This window comes from Coregonus clupeaformis, chromosome 5 (assembly GCF_020615455.1).
Source record: "Coregonus clupeaformis isolate EN_2021a chromosome 5, ASM2061545v1, whole genome shotgun sequence".
Lineage (NCBI taxonomy): Eukaryota > Metazoa > Chordata > Actinopteri > Salmoniformes > Salmonidae > Coregonus > Coregonus clupeaformis.
Genome location: NC_059196.1, coordinates 24,520,103 through 24,538,565, shown reverse-complemented (window position 1 = coordinate 24,538,565; position 18,463 = coordinate 24,520,103). Strand labels below are relative to the sequence as shown.

Genomic DNA, 18,463 nt, shown 5'->3' with positions numbered 1-18,463 from the left:
ATATGATATATTATGCTTAAACCAAATACCTTTGGCCTATATTTAATCTAATGGGACAGCCGAGTCCGGCCTCGTTGCCAGTCTGTTCAGCTATTACATGCCACTCCTTGCACTCCATGTCATTTGTCACATGACACGGAGTAGGAGTGGATTATTAGAGACTGGAATCCAGACTAAGTCGAGTCTATTATGCAGTAGAAATGCCCAGACAGACAGACATATGACATGCTCTATCCAAACCAATGATATACAACACATTCTTCCATTGCTTTTTATTACATATCAGATATTTGGTTTATCATCGGACCATGTGACTATTTGTTCACATAGGGCAACAGAAGCACAGAGCCATTATTCGGAAAATCACAACCACTTTGTAAGAATGCTGATGTGTATTTAATTCCTGCATGATATTTAAAGTTCACACAGAAAGACAGTCTGCCTTCACTTAAACCTGAAGGGGAAATATTACTGAAGACAATTCACATTGAATAAACATCAGCATCAGCCCAAGGTAAATTATGAATGGTAGACAGCATTACAAGTTAAATACAGTATGTTGAGAACATAAAACATGTACAGCGACACGAATCATAAACACACCCCTCAAAACTTTCCACATACTTACAGATTGTGCAGAAACAGTTGATGTATTTGTATCTGTAATTTTGCCATAATCATTTGTTCCAGATGTCATAGTTAAAAACAAGAAACAATAAAATAATTGTCCAAATGTTAATGACATTGTTTGAATATCATTTTCTTTACATCAAATTAAACAAAAAATTAAAAATTATCACAGCTTTAAAAAGTATGATCAGATACTAAGATGAAAGGATAGGTTATAGCTTCTCAAAGTTAATGAACTGGACCACAAGACGATACAGTAGCATGGACTTGCTTTCTGTAAGGTGGATGTATTGGCCTATGGTTACAGTAGCATACAGCATGGTTATTAAGGCATACTGAGCAAACCATGGACCATTCTCAAACCAGTTTAAAACTCCACTGCTTCTATGTTTGGATTGATTATTTCCTCTGCATTACAAAGAAGTCATATGACAAGAGTATACATTAGAGACCCTTGTTCAATCTTATCTAGTACCCTCAACATCTATATAACTACATGTTTTCCTGTGCATGCTTGGTTTTGTCTTGTTTCAAACATGAACATTATTTCATTGATTAAATGAACCCAAACATGTATTCTTATAGCACATAGTTAGCATGCTGCTGGGTTTCTTCCCCCCACACACCTTGACTTTCAGATAAGGGTTGCACATTTCCAGTAACTACTGTAAAATTCCCAGATTTTCCAGAAATCCCAGTTGGAATATTCCAGGAATCAGGAGGGAATTAATCTTGAAACCCAGAACCGATGCTGGCCTCAGGTTATGGATGGGGAAAGAGGCTGGGGGGGAACAAGCAGAAAATCCATATTCCTCCAACCAGAATTTCTGGAAAACCTGGGGATTTTGGGACAGTTACCAGAATTGTGCAACTCTACCTCAGATACACCTTTACCTCCAGATACACTAAACTGTGGACAGTGTTACTACAGTACTACTGCAGTAATACTACTGTTACTACAGTATTACTACAATAAGTCAACAGCAGTAGTCTTGAAACAGACAACTGTTCCATCTGAAATTTAAAACAAGAATCCTGTTTTCAGTTTATATTTATATCACCTACGTGACTTATTACATTCCAGTGTCTTCTTCTCACCAACATTGCACACAAATAATGTAGCGATTATACATCAGCCTACCTACATACAATGTCCATCTTAGTTATTATAATATTTATAACATTATTATAATGTCATTATAAAAGAAAATTTTCTTTGTCACATGCGCTGAATACAACAGGTGTAGACCTTACTGTGAAACGCTTACTTACAAGCCCTTAACCAACAATGCAGTTCAAGAAAGAGAACCGTTCATTATGAAGATTAAAGTGCTTAACAGTTGTATCAAACCCTAGTAACATTTCTATAGGCTATTAGTCAACTAGTATGCAAATATAAAACATTTATTGTAAATAAAGCATTTATGTATAGATAGATTTCTTTATAGAATACAAATCGTGTTTTAATTAAAGCTCTAAAAGGAAAGAGAGGAGGACATGGTGTGCATCCCAAATGGTACCACATTCCCTTTGTAGTGCACTATAATCGAGAATAGGGTGCCATTTGGGATGCAATCCTAGCCTCTACTCTCTAGACACTTGGGTAGATCTGAAAGAATAGGATATGTTTAATCAATATGGTAGTACCTCTGCCTTTCCCTATGACAGACTAGGCAGGTAGAAGTTTTGCTGTTTTGCTCACACCTATCCAGTCCTCTCATATCTACACCAGTGCTCTGTGGGTAGGGGCTAGAGTAAGTGTCATGGGGCTAGGGGTTGACTGTGTCCCAAAAATAGTGACTATTTAGGGAATAGGGTGCCATTTGGGACGTAGACTTGTTCCTGGATGGGGCCTATTTGTCCCGTTTCTCCACTTGTTTCTGGTTAGTGTTAGGGTCCTGTAGCTGGTAGTCCTCCAGGATGGCCACGGCCGTCTGTTTGCCAGTCTTCTTCACCGCAGCTTTGATGCCCAGGTTGTCAATGTTGAAGGCGGTGACGCCCATGTTAATGGCTGAGTTCACAGCATGGTCTGTGGCCTGGCCGGCTGCTGCCCCATACCTTATAATCACACACAAACAACTGTTGAGAGGGGGAGGGCTGGGGGGTGAGGGCTGAGGGCAGGAGGAAGGAGGGCAATTATAGGGAACAGCAAGGACAGAAACAACATGCAACTAGGATTAAAGCCACCACCCATGCAGAGCATGAATTCAACAGAATTATTCAAGTTGTCTGACTATTCAGTAATCCGTAAATATACACTACCGCTCAAAAGTTTTAGAACACCTACTTGTTCAAGGGTTTTTCTTTATTTTTTACATTGTAGAATAAAAGTGAAGACATCAAAACTATGAAATAACACATGGAATCATGTAGTAACCAAAAAAAGTGTTAAACAAATCAAAATATATTTTATATTTCAGATTCTTCAAATAGCCACCCTTTGCCTGGATGACAGCATTGCACACTCTTGGCATTCTCTCAACCAGCTTCACCTGGAATGCTTTTCCAACAGTCTTGAAGGAGTTCCCACATATGCTGAACACTTGTTGGGTGCTTTTCCTTCACTCTGCGGTCCGACTCATCCCAAACCATCTCAATTTGGTTGAGGTCAGGGGATTATGGAGGCCGGATTGACTGACCTTCATGTCTTAAAGTAATGATGGACTGTCATTTCACTTTGCTTATTTGAGCTGTTCTTGCCATAATATGGACTTGGTCTTTTACCAAATAGGGCTATATTCTGTAAACCCCCCCCACAAATTAACTTTTAAGAAGGCACACCTGTTAATTGAAAAGCATTCCAGGTGACTACCTCATGAAGCTGGTTGAGAAAATGCCAAGAGTGTGCAGAGCTGTCATCAAGGCAAAGGGTGGCTATTTGAAGAATCTCAAATATAAAATATATTTAGATTTGTTTAACACTTTTTTGGTTACTACATGATTCCATGTGTTATTTCATATGGTGGTCCTCTGTAGCTCAACTGGTAGAGCACGGCGCTTGTAACGCCAAGGTAGTGGGTTCGATCCCCGGGACCACCCATACACAAAAAAAAATGTATGCACACATGACTGTAAGTCGCTTTGGATAAAAGCGTCTGCTAAATGGCATATTATTATTATATTATTCATAGTTTTGATGTCTTCACCTGTAGTGTACAACTGATTATATTGTGGGGCTGGTGATTGCACTTATTTCTACATATAATACACATCAATTCAATAAGTGCATCAATTCATACTATGACTATGTATTAGGAATAGTTATATTATTTTCAAGAAAGTCAGGAAAAATAGTTGGTTAGTTAGAAACCAGAGAAATCAGTGTACGCTACATGTTGAATTCCGAGTGTATAGCCGAGTAGGATAGAAGAGTAGCCTATGTTTAGAGAGTAGAGGTGAATCCAGCAGCTTTACATTCAGAGCACCCAGAAACAGAGGCTAAGCCTTGGCCATGCTGCTCGTTACTATTAAGGAGTGTTCATTAAAAGGCTCGCTTTAAATACATGTCTTCTTGTCATTAGGAGGGTCTAAGATGTTTTGTAGACCCCTAAATCTGAAAAATGAGTGGAAGAGGGAAATGTACAGTAAGTGCTTGCTTGTTTTTTGCTTATAAAACACAAGTGAGTGTTTGCAAGATACACTGCAAAAACCTGGTTTAGCAAAACCTGGTCTAGCAAAACCTGGTTTAGAAAGCAAAAGAACAGACATACACATCAGAGCTGGGTGGACAGGAGCAAATGTAAAGTCAAGCAAGTAGTGCTGCCAATCAGACATGGTGAATGAGCCGAGCACAGAACACATTCGGCAGCTAGCCTAGCGCTTAGAGCGTTGGGGCCAGTAATCGAAAGGTCGCTGGTTTGAATACCCGAGCCGACAAGGTGAAAAATCTGTCGGTGTCCTTGAGAAGCCACTTAATCCTAATTTGCGTCAGGGGCGCCGTACTACTATGGCTGACCCTATAAAACAACACATTTCACTGCACCTATTCGGTGTATGTGACAATACAACATCTTTCTTTATTTTGACATGGATGCGTCTCAAATGGCACCCTATTCCATATATAGTGCACTACTTTTGACCAGGGCCCATAGGCTCACCGGGTGCCATTTGAGACGCATCCATGTTGAATGAGAAGAGCACAGACAACACATGTTGGTTGAAGTGTACAGAGAAAGACTTACTTATGCTTGACAGTGTTGACGGTTTCTGAGGCAACAGAGACGGTGATGTTCTTTGCTGCTACCTCCAAGCCAGTCCACATGGTAGCGAAGCCTTCATGTAGAAACACACAGGAACCACAACAATGACTAGACACTTGGTAGAATAGGGGGTACATAATCCATGTGAACCCTCCTTAAGGACAAGACCGACCAATACGAACGTCGGCCATGCGTAGTGGGTGGCCGTCCTATCGCCTCTGACCCCCGAAAATCGGCAGTCATTATCTATTAACTTCCCTACATTCTACGTTGAATCTCCACCGTTCGTTGACACCCAGCAGGTGATCTACTACGCACAGCCACCGTTAGTGTTGTCCTGTCTTGTCCTATACAATGACTATATAGTGACTATAACAACCACAACAGTGACTATGTGTACCTTGAACTCCGCTGGCAGCCACCACCATGGCTCCATCGATGTTGGATCGTCCATCTTTGTCTTTCTTCATGGACTCCGGGACCAACTTGCCTCCATGTTTCTTCACGTGGGGAGCCAGCTCTCTACCCACACACCCTGCCACCATACACACACCGTCCACTACAAACACAACACACCCCCCGTCATAACACAACACACACCCCGTCATAACACAACACACACCCCGTCATAACACAACACACACCCCGCCACCATACAAATCATCCACACAACACACCCATCCACAACCAATCAGACAGTCAGCTCCTTCCAACACCAGAACCAATCAGAAATCAGCTCCTTCCAACACCAGAACCAATCAGACAATCAGCGCCTTCCAACACCAGAACCGATCAGACAGTCAGCTCCTTCCAACACCAGAACCAATCAGACAGTCAGCTCCTTCCAACACCAGAACCGATCAGACAGTCAGCTCCTTCCAACACCAGAACCAATCCGACAGTCAGCTCCTTCCAACACCAGAACCGATCAGACAGTCAGCTCCTTCCAACACCAGAACCGATCAGACAGTCAGCTCCTTCCAACACCAGAACCGATCAGACAGTCAGCTCCTTCCAACACCAGAACCGATCAGACAGTCAGCTCCTTCCAACACCAGAACCGATCAGACAGTCAGCTCCTTCCAACACCAGAACCTATCAGACAGTCAGCTCCTTCCAACACCAGAACCGATCGGACAGTCAGCTCCTTCCAACACCAGAACCGATCGGATAGTCAGCTCCTTCCAACACCAGAACCGATCAGACAGTCAGCTCCTTCCAACACCAGAACCGATCAGACAGTCAGCTCCTTCCAACACCAGAACCGATCAGACAATCAGCTCCTTCCAACACCAGAACCGATCAGACAGTCAGCTCCTTCCAACACCAGAACCGATCAGACAGTCAGCTCCTTCCAACACCAGAACCGATCAGACAGTCAGCTCCTTCCAACACCAGAACCGATCAGACAGTCAGCTCCTTCCAACACCAGAACCAATCAGACAGTCAGCTCCTTCCAACACCAGAACCAATCAGACAGTCAGCTCCTTCCAACACCAGAACCAATCAGAGTCAGACACTCAGCTGCTTCTCACCCAGGAACTGGCTGACGCGGACAGCGCCCCCGGTGGCCTGTTTGGCTACATGCAATCCCTTGGAGATGGAGGGGCTGACGTGGGCTGGCTTGTCCTCGGGGGTGATGTGCTCCCGCAGTTTGGATGCCCCCTTCTGGATGGCTATGCCAGTGAACTCAGCCCCCTTCACCAGGCCCCAGCTCAGCCACGATGCCCCTGGATGGAAAAAACACAGTAGGTGTGAGTGAGTGATACACAGCACACAACCCTAACCTTAACCCCTACAGCCTCGGGTTAGGATGTCATTGGTTAGGGTTAGCGTTGTAGGGGTTAGGGCCCTGGGTCTGACCTGTGAGGATGCCGCTGGCCACCTTCTCGCTCCACTCTGGCAGGTTCTTCTCCTCCTCCTCTCCTGCTGCTGGAGCCTCCTCTTCCTCGGGGGGAGCGATGGACACCATCTGGCTCAGGTTGATGCTGTCTGCCGCCTCATTTGGAACCTGGAGCAGCAGGACTTGTATTAATATGGTGTTTTGCAACAGCGGTTTTACGACACCTGGTGGTGTATATGTACAGCATTGGCAGAAGAACATTCAAGTTTGATTAACTATGCTTCGTTGTCTTGGTCCTCTCTGTTTCTGTAACTTCCAACTAATACAGGACAGGATAGCCTAGCTGGAGCCTAGCAGTCCCTGCCTCATGGTAACCTCCTAGTAACCTCCTAGTTACCTCCTGGTAACCTCAAGTGCCTTCTTACCCTAACTCTCCTAGTCACCTCATAGCAACCTCCTAGTAGTAGGCTCTTGCTACCCTAGGGTGCCTCTCCTCCCTCTATCCCCATCCTGATCACAATGACTCATTCTTCTCTAAACAAAAACATGGTCACCAGACATGTTTCAGATGTCTCCTTGCTTGAGGAAAACAGACAGAGGGGCATTGTTCTAATACCATCACTGCTATTCTCAACAAGACACAACCTCCTAAATGTACATACATTCAATGTGATCATGAAAAGCCTACTTGTTTATTGCATTCCATCTCAGAAGCAGCTGTCCATGTGAGAGGTAGTTTATCAACAACAACATGCCATCAGTTAGAACCTGGCTGAATACTGTTGCTCGGAGACAGAACCACCGTCTGACTCCATTACTGTAGTGACTACTGAGGCTGTGTTGTGTTGTAGCCAGATAAGAGCATTAGCACACATTAATGCTCTTCATCTGCCCATTGTCCTAAATTCCCTAACTGCTGAGGCTAGGTGTATTCAGGGAGCAAGCAGTGCTGTAGAGCCTTCAGTGTATGTATCCCAAATGGCACCCTATTTCCTACATAGTACACTACTTGGGACCAGGTCCCATAGAGCTCTGGTTAAAAGTAGTGTACTATGTTGGGAATAGGGTGCCATTTGGGACGCCAGCCAGTTTCTTCCCTCAACCCACAGTTTCTGCCCTACACCCTCTGTATCTGCCCTAGACATTGAGAAAGCCCAAGACCCACAGGTGAAGTAGAGCGCATTACAACAGCAAGCAGACATTTTCACACCAGAATAGAGCAGCATTTACATCATTAGTAGTAATATCTGAAATATGGACCAATCAAATGAATCGTTATTGAGGCTAGAGAGAGCAGAATAGCTCATGTTACTCTACTACTGTATTATCTCTAGGCTGTCCCAAATGGCACACTATTCCATATGTTGTGCACTATTTTGACCAGGCTCTGGTCAAAGGTAGGGCACTATGAAGAAATAGGGTTCCATTTTGGGCCAAATCCCTTAATTTGAACCATACATTCCACTGGGATCATTGGCAGGGATATAAGAAAACAAAGAACAATGCTTGGAAATGACGTCAAACTGTCACTGTTTCTGAATCTGAACTGCTGATTAAGAATGGATGTAGGCAACCCTGTCATTCTTTTCATCCAGGGTGCATAACCTTCTGCACAAGGACACTTGTCATGCTATGATGGTGTGGCAATGCCTCAAATACACCTGAAATCAGCAAAACCGCATCAGGCAGAGAGATGCCTTTATTATTCTATTACTTTCCCTTGGACCATTCAGCAACCAGCTGACCACCAGACACCTTCATATGGGCCAGTCAGAGAGCAGGACCTTATGGGCCCTGGTCAAATGTAGTGCACTATATAGGGAATAGAGTGGCATTTGAGACACAGCCTCAGCAGCTCACCTGCACCCTGAGGTCTGTCATCTGGGACAGCAGGTCCTGGAACAGTTGTCTGTCTCCTACAGGCAGTGCAGAGGACAGCACAACACCCACGTAGGACCCTGGGGCGGGCGCCATCATGTCCGGGAATATGAACACCCCTGTGTTACACAGCAGGACGGGGGAGTCTGTGGCCATCAGCGGGTACAGCCAATCACACACCTGGAATACATTAACAGTATAACCCATCACACCTGGAACAAATCAACAGTACAGCCAATCACACAGGACAGTATAGGGAGATTATATGGAACGACTAACCTAACCCCCTCCCCCAGACCAGGCTTACTGGGAAATTCTACAATGACAAGTCGACCCCAACTCCATGATACAGTACTGTTAACCCACTGTGAAGACAAACACATCAATTGGGCTGTTACTATCCCTGACACTCCCACATAGCCATTCAGTTGTTGATTACATACAGGCCTTGGTGAAACATTTCCATCTCCTTATCTTATCACCAGTCTCAGTACATGTTTACACACATCAGGTGCATGTGTGCTAAATACTACGGTCTGTCATAAAGGTTCTATAGAGCAAGCAGTAGCCTCATTTAATTCTACAGTGCATCAGCGGGCCATTCAGTGACATTAGTCCTTTAGTCTGAGTAGGTCCAGTGCTGAGGTATGGAAAGCATGGGGACAGTATTACTGAGGCAGGGACAACCTTCTCCACTGGCCTACTCACTGCAGACAAACAGCGTGGGCTATGCGTGTGTATCTCCAGCTCTGTTCAAAGACTAGTGGTGCTGGTGTAATATTCTGTTCATGTGGCAGGCAGCAGACAGACAGCAGCGGCGTATAGCCAGAGGTTATCTTGTCATGACACCACAGGGACGGGAAAACCAAAGAGGGAAACCATCCGCCTATAATCTGTATCAACTAGGCCTACATTCCTACATTCAGGAAAACACAGAGAAGATTCAACACCCTGTCTGTCTCTTTGCTGTAACTAGTTGTGACATAGATATCTGTGAATCTGACACAGTGGCCACTGGGGTTTCCCACCATGCCATCATAGAGAACACCTGCCTGGGATTAGGGCCACTGAGTCACTGATCACATGATGCAGGACACAGATCATTAGTTGGCTGCTGTGCTACTGCTAGCCTATCCCACATATACACGAGCCTAACCCTATTCTAAACACCAACCACACACACAAACACCTCTGTATGACAGGAGGGAGTTTATGAGCAGAGGCAGAGCAAACCACTGATGATGAAATCGTGTTAGAGTGCACAATGGATACAGAGAGATCAAGGAAACAGATTCCATGAACCCTGTGATTTCATCATACACTGAAATGGTTAGATACAGTAAGTGTTGACACTATAGACAGTGACTAGAATTCATCACCCCATTCCCCCCACATCCCTCTTACCTGCAGGAAGGCTGGGGGGCGGTTGGGCACTCTCTCTGACTGCTGGCTGGTGAACTTGACCATCCGCAGGTACCCTGGGTAGGAGGGAGCACTGACCTGGCCGTCAGGTGTGACAAAGAATATCTGCACCCCGTGAGGCAGGAAGAAGAGTTCTTCTCCATCCTCCCCCAGGCTCTGAGGAGAGGGGGGAGATGGGAACATGTGGCTGTAGAACTCCTCTCCCACCAGCGACATCTCTCCAGACTCTGTACCGTAGGAGATAGTCAGGTGGCCATCAGCCGCCTGGGACGAGTAGGCTGGGGGCAGCTCGCCAGGCACCGCAGGCTGTCTAGTGGGAGAAAGAGGCAGGGAGGAAGACACACTGCCTCCCACAGCTCCAGCCTGGCAGTTAGTCATCAGCAGCTTGGGTGGAGACGGCCACTCTGGTTTTTCCTTCTCCAGTTTGGGGTAGAGGTTAGAGTTAGAGGCTGTCCCAGGGACTCCATTAGAGGCATCTAGAGGTGGTGGGAGCTCAGGGTCTGGGCTGGTCTCTAGGACTGCCAATCGAGTGGTGATGTTGTTCAGAGTCTCCTGCATCTTGTGCTGTATCTGGCGGGCTGACTCCCAGGAGCTGCCCACACACTTGTCCCCCTGTGAGGGCACGCTGATGGACCTGAGGAGGTGCTGGCGCCCCTGTCTGTACTGGGCCAGGGCCTGGGCCTTGTGGCCAGCTTCATCCTCGGTCAGGCCCCTGTTGATGCACTCAAAGGCCTTCTCATAGCCGTCTTTGATCAGCTGCAGCCTGGCTCTGTCTTGATTGGCTTCCTCCATGCCTGCCAAGAAGACAAGAAAATACATCCATCTGATGAGATATTATCTCTACAAGGATCTGTTCACACTGCAAGTAGCTACCTAGCTGGCAAAGGTTAAATGATACGAATGAATTATCAATAGCTAGCTAAATAGCTAAATTCAAGGAAGCAATAGTTGAGAATCTCAACAACAACAGCTAACTATTTAGCTAGCATAGCTCTTTACATTAATTTTGAATAAGGTGGCTGGCAGTCAAAGGCAAGCAATAACATTACTGTAACTACCTAGTTAGCTAGCTAGGTTTGTAACGACAGTATCTTATTAACGTTAGTTATCAGGCAATAACATCTAGCTCCTCTGCTTGGATAGCAGGCAAGCCAATTAGTTAGCTAGTTGTGTGTACTTTACCCTTGGGGTGTCGGTAGCTAGCTAGCTATCATGAAAACAAACAGAAACTTGAGACATTTTGTCAATCAAAAGCCATCTAATCTGATACATCATTACCCGCTAACGTTAGACGACAAGCTCCTGTCAAGTGAATGAGGTGATCAACGTCTGACGTCTGTCTTTTTAGCCGTCTGAGCTGGATTTCAAGCTTTTCTGGCAAGGGAAGGCTGTCAGTGTCATGCGCCTGCAACAACCATGTTTGGCTAATCAACAAAATAAAATGTAGCGAGAACGAGATCCCCGACCCTCAAAGAGTTTGGTGGAACAGTTTTGTAATCTTCTCTGTTTACACGTCTATTCTACGGCAAAGTATAAGAGACAAACAGTTCAAAGTCATAAAGTAAGTCACGATAAGACTGATGAGAGCCAGAGGAGGGCGCTGTTGCTCTTCCCTGACCCTTGCCTGACAGAAGGGCTACAGCGTTTTCCCCTTTGCCCCAGCCTGACAAAGTGAAGGCAAAGACAGAATCTGATGGGGGCATAGCTGCGAGAAGTAGGAGCTATTTCATCCAACATATCCAGGGAATGCATGATTTATATTTTGATGTGCAACCTGTCAAAATAAGATCCAGAATTATCATAATTATTATCTTTGTGCATATTGGCCAAGGCTATAAACTATTATTCACCATGGGCCCAATTCTGACCCGAGTTAAGCGCACATAAATGGAACATAATTCCCTTTTTATGCACTTTCTCTCTATGCATATTCTGACCTTGAACTTAAGCATGAGAATAGCATGCTATTCACCTGCTATTCGTTTTGGGTGGATATCGAATAAATGGAGGTGTGTCTACAGATATGCTGTGTTCTGACCGTGACTTACAGTTTTTTTTCCAACTGCTTACACACAAAATCTTTTCATGTCACACGATTTTTGAAACCTCTCACTCAAAGTGCAAAACTACACACCAAATCTCCAAAACCATAAGCTATTTCTCAGCCTTTGACTCAGTTGTCAATTGCATAAAACACTTTTTTCAAAACACTACACACAATTATCTACCTAAAACACAAAAATCTAACAGGTAGTGACTTGCTTTCCTTTTCCAAACCCAACCAATCAAAATGCTACACTTATTCACCAGGTCACACACACACTCCTCACATGTGCAAACACTAATTGCTTAACTGATCACTAACCAATCACTGCTTTACTGTAGTATAGGCCTATAAATAGGTCAAATGTCAGATTACCTGTTTTGAACAACGGATGCCAACAATGGACAGAGAGCAAGAGGAGTAGGAGGGAGAGGCAGGGGACAACAACGAGGACAAATTCAAAGACGAAGAGGAAAAATAAGAAGATGAGGGCAAAGAAAAGAAGGAAGGAGAGCCATCTCTGATGAGATTAGGGCAACACTTGTTGATCATGTGATCAACCACGGTTTGACCATGAGAGAGGCTGGACTGAGAGTCCAGCCCAACTTGAGTCGATTTACAGTGGCGTCCATAATTCGAACCTTCAGAAATGAGAACAGGTATGCAACTGTCTAATGACTATTTTAGCATTACAGTACTGTAAAATACGTATGACTGCATAGTATTGCATAAACATTTGTAACTCTAAGCCATCCATTTACTGCACTGCATTGAATGAATGAGGTTGGTTATCATGCTGAACACATACTGTGTTTGAATTCTGTACAGAGTGGAAAGGCAAAGACATCATGGAGGACGAGGACGCTTGTTTACAGACGTACAAGAGACTGCAATTATAAATATGGTTTTGGCCAACAATGTAATTAGGATTCGAGAGATAAGAGAGCATATCTTGAATAATGACACCATATTTAACAACCTCAATGCTGTAAGCCTGTCGACCATACAACACATTCTCCAACGGCACCAAGTGACGATGAAACAACTTTACAAGGTGCCATTTGAGAGAAACTCTGACAGTCAAGAATCTGCGACATGACTTTGTAGAGGTATGTATGCAACACTACTTCCAGTACTTCAGACATACAATATTTACTCATCTGTATATCCTTTTGTCTGTTACAGAGAGTATTGGAGATGGATGCCCATGTAATTCGCCATGAATTTATTTATGTGGATGAGGTTGGCTTCAACCTCACCAAAACCAGGCGCCGTGGAAGAAATGTAATAGGACAGAGGGCAATTACCAATGTCCCTGGATAGCGTGGGGGTAATATAACTGTGTGCTGCCATCACTCAAAACGGGGTCCTCATCACAATGCCACACTGGGTCCGTACAACACCGGCCATATGCTCACTTTTCTGGATGCAATTTACACAATGCTTGTCCCTGATCCAGATCAGGTGCCTGCTAGATTTGTGGTTATATGGGACAATGTTAGTTTTCACCAGGCTGTTCTGGTCCAAAACTGGTTTGCCACCCATCCACAATTTGTAGTTTTGTACCTACCCCCATATTCACCTTTTCTAAATCCCATAGAGGAATTATTCTACGCTGGAAAGTGTATGATCGCCAACCCAATGCCCGCATGCCGCTTCTCCAGGCAATGGAGGATGCATGTGGGGACAGAGGTTGCCTCTGTCCAAGGTTGGATACGCCATGCTAGGAGATACTTCCCTCGATGTTTGGCAAGAGAAAACGTATCTTGTGATGTGGACGAAGTATTGTGGCCAGACCCTTGGTTTACATAGGTTTATGGTTTGTTGTATGCTACTGTATACAACAGTAATGTTTGGCCTAATAAATATATTCTGTTTCTACATTGCATTGGTGTTTACAGTGTACTTGTTACCCCTCTCAGCAGATTACTTTCACTGTAGAACATTGTATTGAAATGTAGATAAGCCTATGAAAGACCAAAGAGCTTTAGATTTAGAACAAGTGTTTACATGGTATATCCAGAAATGTACTATTATGAAAGAAGTGTTTGCCATTTGATGCAAATGCTTCATTCTGACATGTGTTTGTCATTTTGAATGCAGTGTTACGTTTTGAAGGAGCTGAGGCATTTTGGGAATTGTGTGTAGAGTTTTTAAAAAAGGAGAGTTTTGAAAAAGTGTGTAAGCAGTTGGAAAAAAACTAATTCCCACCACCTTTACGCTCAAGGAAACCATGAATAAGGTCTAGCGAACCGAGCGGTTCCAAGTACTTTCTTTTTTTCAGTTAGAAATAACACCATTCTCCATTTACTGTAATTGATAAGAGCTAGGTAAATGAGTAATTTGTTTGTATAAGAGAATTGTAAATATAAATAACACTTGTTTTAGATATTTTAACTTATAATTGCTGGAGACAAATGTGAAACCAGTCATATGGCAGCAAACTGAAACATATCAACATATTTCCCACAGTAAAGTTCATGAAATGCTGTGCCATAATGCAAAATGTAAATTGTACAGCCTTTTAACTTGCAGGGATGGGCATTCTCGAATGTCTTAATTCTAGGCTACCTGACTTTCTGGTTCCTATTTCTATCATGTTAAATATTAGCCACCATCAGTAGGCCTAATATCAACACATTCATTCAACTGCCAATTTACTGTTAGTTCCCTTCAGTTGGTATAACTACATTATCATTCCATTTAATTACATTGTTTCATTTGCTTCCTCTGTAAAGGCAGTCACAGCCATGTGGTTGTTGCTGAGGATTATTAGCAACAATTGATAATATAAAAAAAGACGTAGGCTAATTAAATCGTTATAGAGCAGAGCGCAGACCAAGCCATAACAGTTTGAACCCGATGTTAGTGCAGGCAATAGACGAGGGTATAGCCCAGACCCGGTGCCAGGATAAAGTGACTAAGGGGGCAGTTGAAATAGGCGAGGGGGCAATATTTTGGGGGGTTCTTGCATTGGAATGATATTGAGTTATGCTTATATAATCACGCTATACCAAAATAAACAAAGTTCAAATGTAGAGACGCCGAGATCATTGAGTGCTTTTGAAATATGTAGCCTCTGTATCAGCAGAATGGACAGCTAGGCTGTTCTGGTAATCAATATAGGCTACAAGATAGATAGGCTGTTTGTAATAGGTGAATTACCCTATGTGAATGCAGCCATACACAGCTCTCTTACCAAAATAATGCAAACTAAATGCTGAAAGTAGTAGCCTAGTTATCCATGTATGCAAACAGAAATACTGAATAGCAGTTTGGCTTAGAATCCCAACACAGCTGTGAATGCTAATGAATGCAAATAGATCAAAACAGTGGTACCAACTAGTAGGCCTAGTAAACAAAATATCAGATCGATAAAGGCATGACACAATCTATATTTAGGTTAGTTACATTAACAGTAAACAAAAGGCAAATGGAGATCCAAATTACCAAAACACAGCCTACTGCAGTGAGATGCAGCCATGCACAGCTGTCTTGCCAAATAAATAGGCCATTACAGGCCCGCTTCAAACATGGAAAATCATCCCTCTCGCTCATGAGTTAAGCAACACGTTGTGATATGGCACAATACCCTTCTGTGAATCAAATTTGACACACATAATCAATTAAGCAATGCCAGCCTACCATAAACACGTTTCCAATACGTACAGTTCAACTTACAGCAACGAAAACAAATAGGCTACCAAGAAAACCATAATAGAATGTAGTGCATTCAGTAAGTATTCTGACCTCTTGACTTATTCCACATTTTGTTACGTTACAGCCTTATTCTAAAATTGATTAAATCGTTTTTCTCCCTCATCAATCTACACACAATACCCCATTATGACAAAGCAAAAACAGATTTTTAGAAATGTTTGCAAATGTATTAAAGATGTAAAACTGAAATATCACATTTACATAAGTATTCAGACCTTTTACTTATGCACATTTGGCAGCGATTACAGCCTCGAGTCTTCTTGGCTTTGACGCTACAAGCTTGGCACACCTGTAGTTGCGGAGTTTCTCCCATTCTTCTCTGCAGATCCTCTCAAGATCTGTCAGGTTGGATAGGGAGCGTTGCTGCACAGCTATTTTCATGTCTCTCCAGAGTTGTTAGATCGGGTTCAAGTCCGGCCTCTAGTTGGGCACTCAAGGACATTCAGAGACTTTTCCCGAAGCCACTCCTTCGTTGTCTTAGCTGTGTGCTTAGGGTCATTTTCCTGTTGGAAGGTGAACCTTCACCCAAGTCTGAGGTCCTGGGCGCTCTGGAGCAGGTTTTCATCAAGGATCTCTCTGTACTAGTCTCCCAGTCCCCGCCGCTGAAAAACAACCCCACAGCATGATGCTGCCACCACCATGCTTCACTGTAGGGATGGTGCCAGATTTCCTCCAGATATGACGCTTGAACTTCAGGCCAAAGAGTTCAATCTTGGTTCCATCAGACCAGAGAATCTTGTTTCTCATGGTCTGGGAGTCCTTTAGGTGCCTTTTGGCAAACTCCAAGCGGGCTGTCATGTGTATTTTACTGAGGAGTGGCTTTTGTCTGGCCACTTTACCATAAAGGCCTGATTGGTGGCGTGCTGCAGAGATGGTTGTCCTTCTGGAAGGTCCTCCCATCTCCACAGAGGAACTCTGGAGCTCTGTCAGAGTGACCATCGGGTTCTTGGTCACCACCCTGGGCAAGGCCCTTCTCCGCCGGTTGCTCAGTTTGGCCGGGCGGCCAGCTCTAGGAAGAGTCTTGGTGGTTCCAAACTTCTTCCATTTAAGAATGATGGAGGTCACTGTGTTTTTGGGGACCTTCAATGCTGAAGAAATGTTTTGGTATCCTTCCCCAGAACTTTGCCTCGACACAATCCTGACTCAGAGCTCTACGGACAATTCTGTCGACCTCATGGCTTGATTTTTTCTCTGACATGCACCGTCAACTGTGGGACGTTATATAGACATGTGTGTGCCTTTCCAAATCATGTCCAATCAATTGAATTTACCACAGGTGGACTCCAATCAAGTTGTAGAAACATCTCAAGGATGATCAATGAAAACAGGATGCACCTGAGCTCAATTTCAAGTCTCATAGCAAAGGGTCTGAATACTTACAGTACCAGTCAAAAGTTTGGACACACCTCCTCATTCTAGGGTTTTTCTATATTTTTACTATTTTCTACATTGTAGAATAATAGTGAAGACATCAAAACTATGAAATAACACATATGGAATATGTAGTAACCAAAAAAGTGTTAAACAAACCAAATAGCCACCCTTTACCTTGATGACAGCTTTGCACACTCTTTGCATTCTCTCAACCAGCTACATGAGGTAGTCACCTGGAATGCATTTAACAGGTGTGCCTTGTTAAAAGTTAACTTGTGGAATTTGTTTCCTTCTTAATGCGTTTGAGCCAATCAGTTGTCTTGTGACAAGGTAGGGTTGGTATATAGAATATAGCCCTATTTGGTAAAAGACCAAGTCCATATTATGGCAAGAACAGCTCAAATAAGCATAGAGAAATGACAGGCCATCATTACTTTAACACACGAAGGTCAATACGGAAAATTTCAAGAACTTTGAAAGTTTCTTCAAGTGCAGTCACAAAAAGCATCAAGCGCTCTGATGAAACTGGCTCTCATGAGGACCATCACAGGAAGGAAGACCCAGAGTTACCTCTGCTGCAGAGGATACGTTTATTAGAGTTACCAGCCTCAGAAATCGGCAATTAACTGCACCTCAGATTGCAGCCCAAATAAATGCTTCACAGAGTTCAAGTAACAGACACATCTCAACATCAACTGTTCAGAGGAGACTGCGTGAATCAGGCCTTCATGGTTGAATTGCTGCAAAGACAGCACTACAAAGGACACCAATAAGAAGAGACTTGCATGGGCCAAGAAACACAAGCAATGGACATTAGACCGGTGGAAATCTATCCTTTGGTCTGATGAGTCCAAATTTGAGACTTTTGGTTCCAACTGCTGTGTCTTTGTGAGACGCAGAGTAGGTGAATGGATGAATTCCGCATGTGTGGTTCCCACCGTGAAGCATGGAGGAGGAGGTGTGATGGTGTAGGGGTGCTTTGCTGGTGACACTCAGTGATCTATTTAGAATTCAAGGCACACTTAACCATTATGGCTACCACAGCATTCTGCAGCGATACGCCATCCCATCTGGTTTGCGCTTAGTGGGACTATCATTTGTTTTTCAACAGGACATTGACCCAAAACACCTCCAGGCTGTGTAAGGGCTATTTGACCAAGAAGGAGAGTGATGGAGTGTTGCATCAGATGACCTGGCCTCCATAATCACCCAACCTCAACCCAATTGAGATGGTTTGGGATGAGTTTTTTATTTTTTATCAAATCAAATTTTATTTGTCACATGTGCCGAATACAACAGGTAAGGTATCACCTTACAGTGAAATGCTAACTTACAAATACAGATTTAAGAAAA

The 18,463-nt window shown here is 43.7% G+C and overlaps 1 protein-coding gene across 3 annotated transcripts; it reads right to left on the bottom strand.

Annotated features, from left to right (window-relative positions):
- Positions 1 to 255: 255 nt before the first annotated feature.
- LOC121565625 (spartin-like) lies at positions 256 to 11,533 on the bottom strand. Of its 3 annotated transcripts, none has more exons than XM_041876182.2 (8): positions 11,251 to 11,532; positions 9,955 to 10,766; positions 8,533 to 8,730; positions 6,693 to 6,840; positions 6,365 to 6,559; positions 5,230 to 5,388; positions 4,812 to 4,902; positions 256 to 2,688 (listed from the first exon to the last, which is right to left on the bottom strand). In XM_041876182.2, exons 2-8 carry the CDS (start codon positions 10,762 to 10,764, stop codon positions 2,484 to 2,486), a joined length of 1,806 nt encoding a protein of 601 aa, XP_041732116.1. In that variant the 5' UTR covers positions 10,765 to 10,766; positions 11,251 to 11,532; the 3' UTR covers positions 256 to 2,483. The 3 variants fall into 3 exon arrangements, with proteins under 3 accessions (XP_041732116.1, XP_041732120.1, XP_041732119.1); XM_041876186.2 differs by having other exon boundaries at positions 2,660 to 2,741; positions 11,251 to 11,533; XM_041876185.2 differs by lacking the exon at positions 256 to 2,688 and adding an exon at positions 3,715 to 4,183 and having other exon boundaries at positions 11,251 to 11,533.
- Positions 11,534 to 18,463: the final 6,930 nt, after the last annotated feature.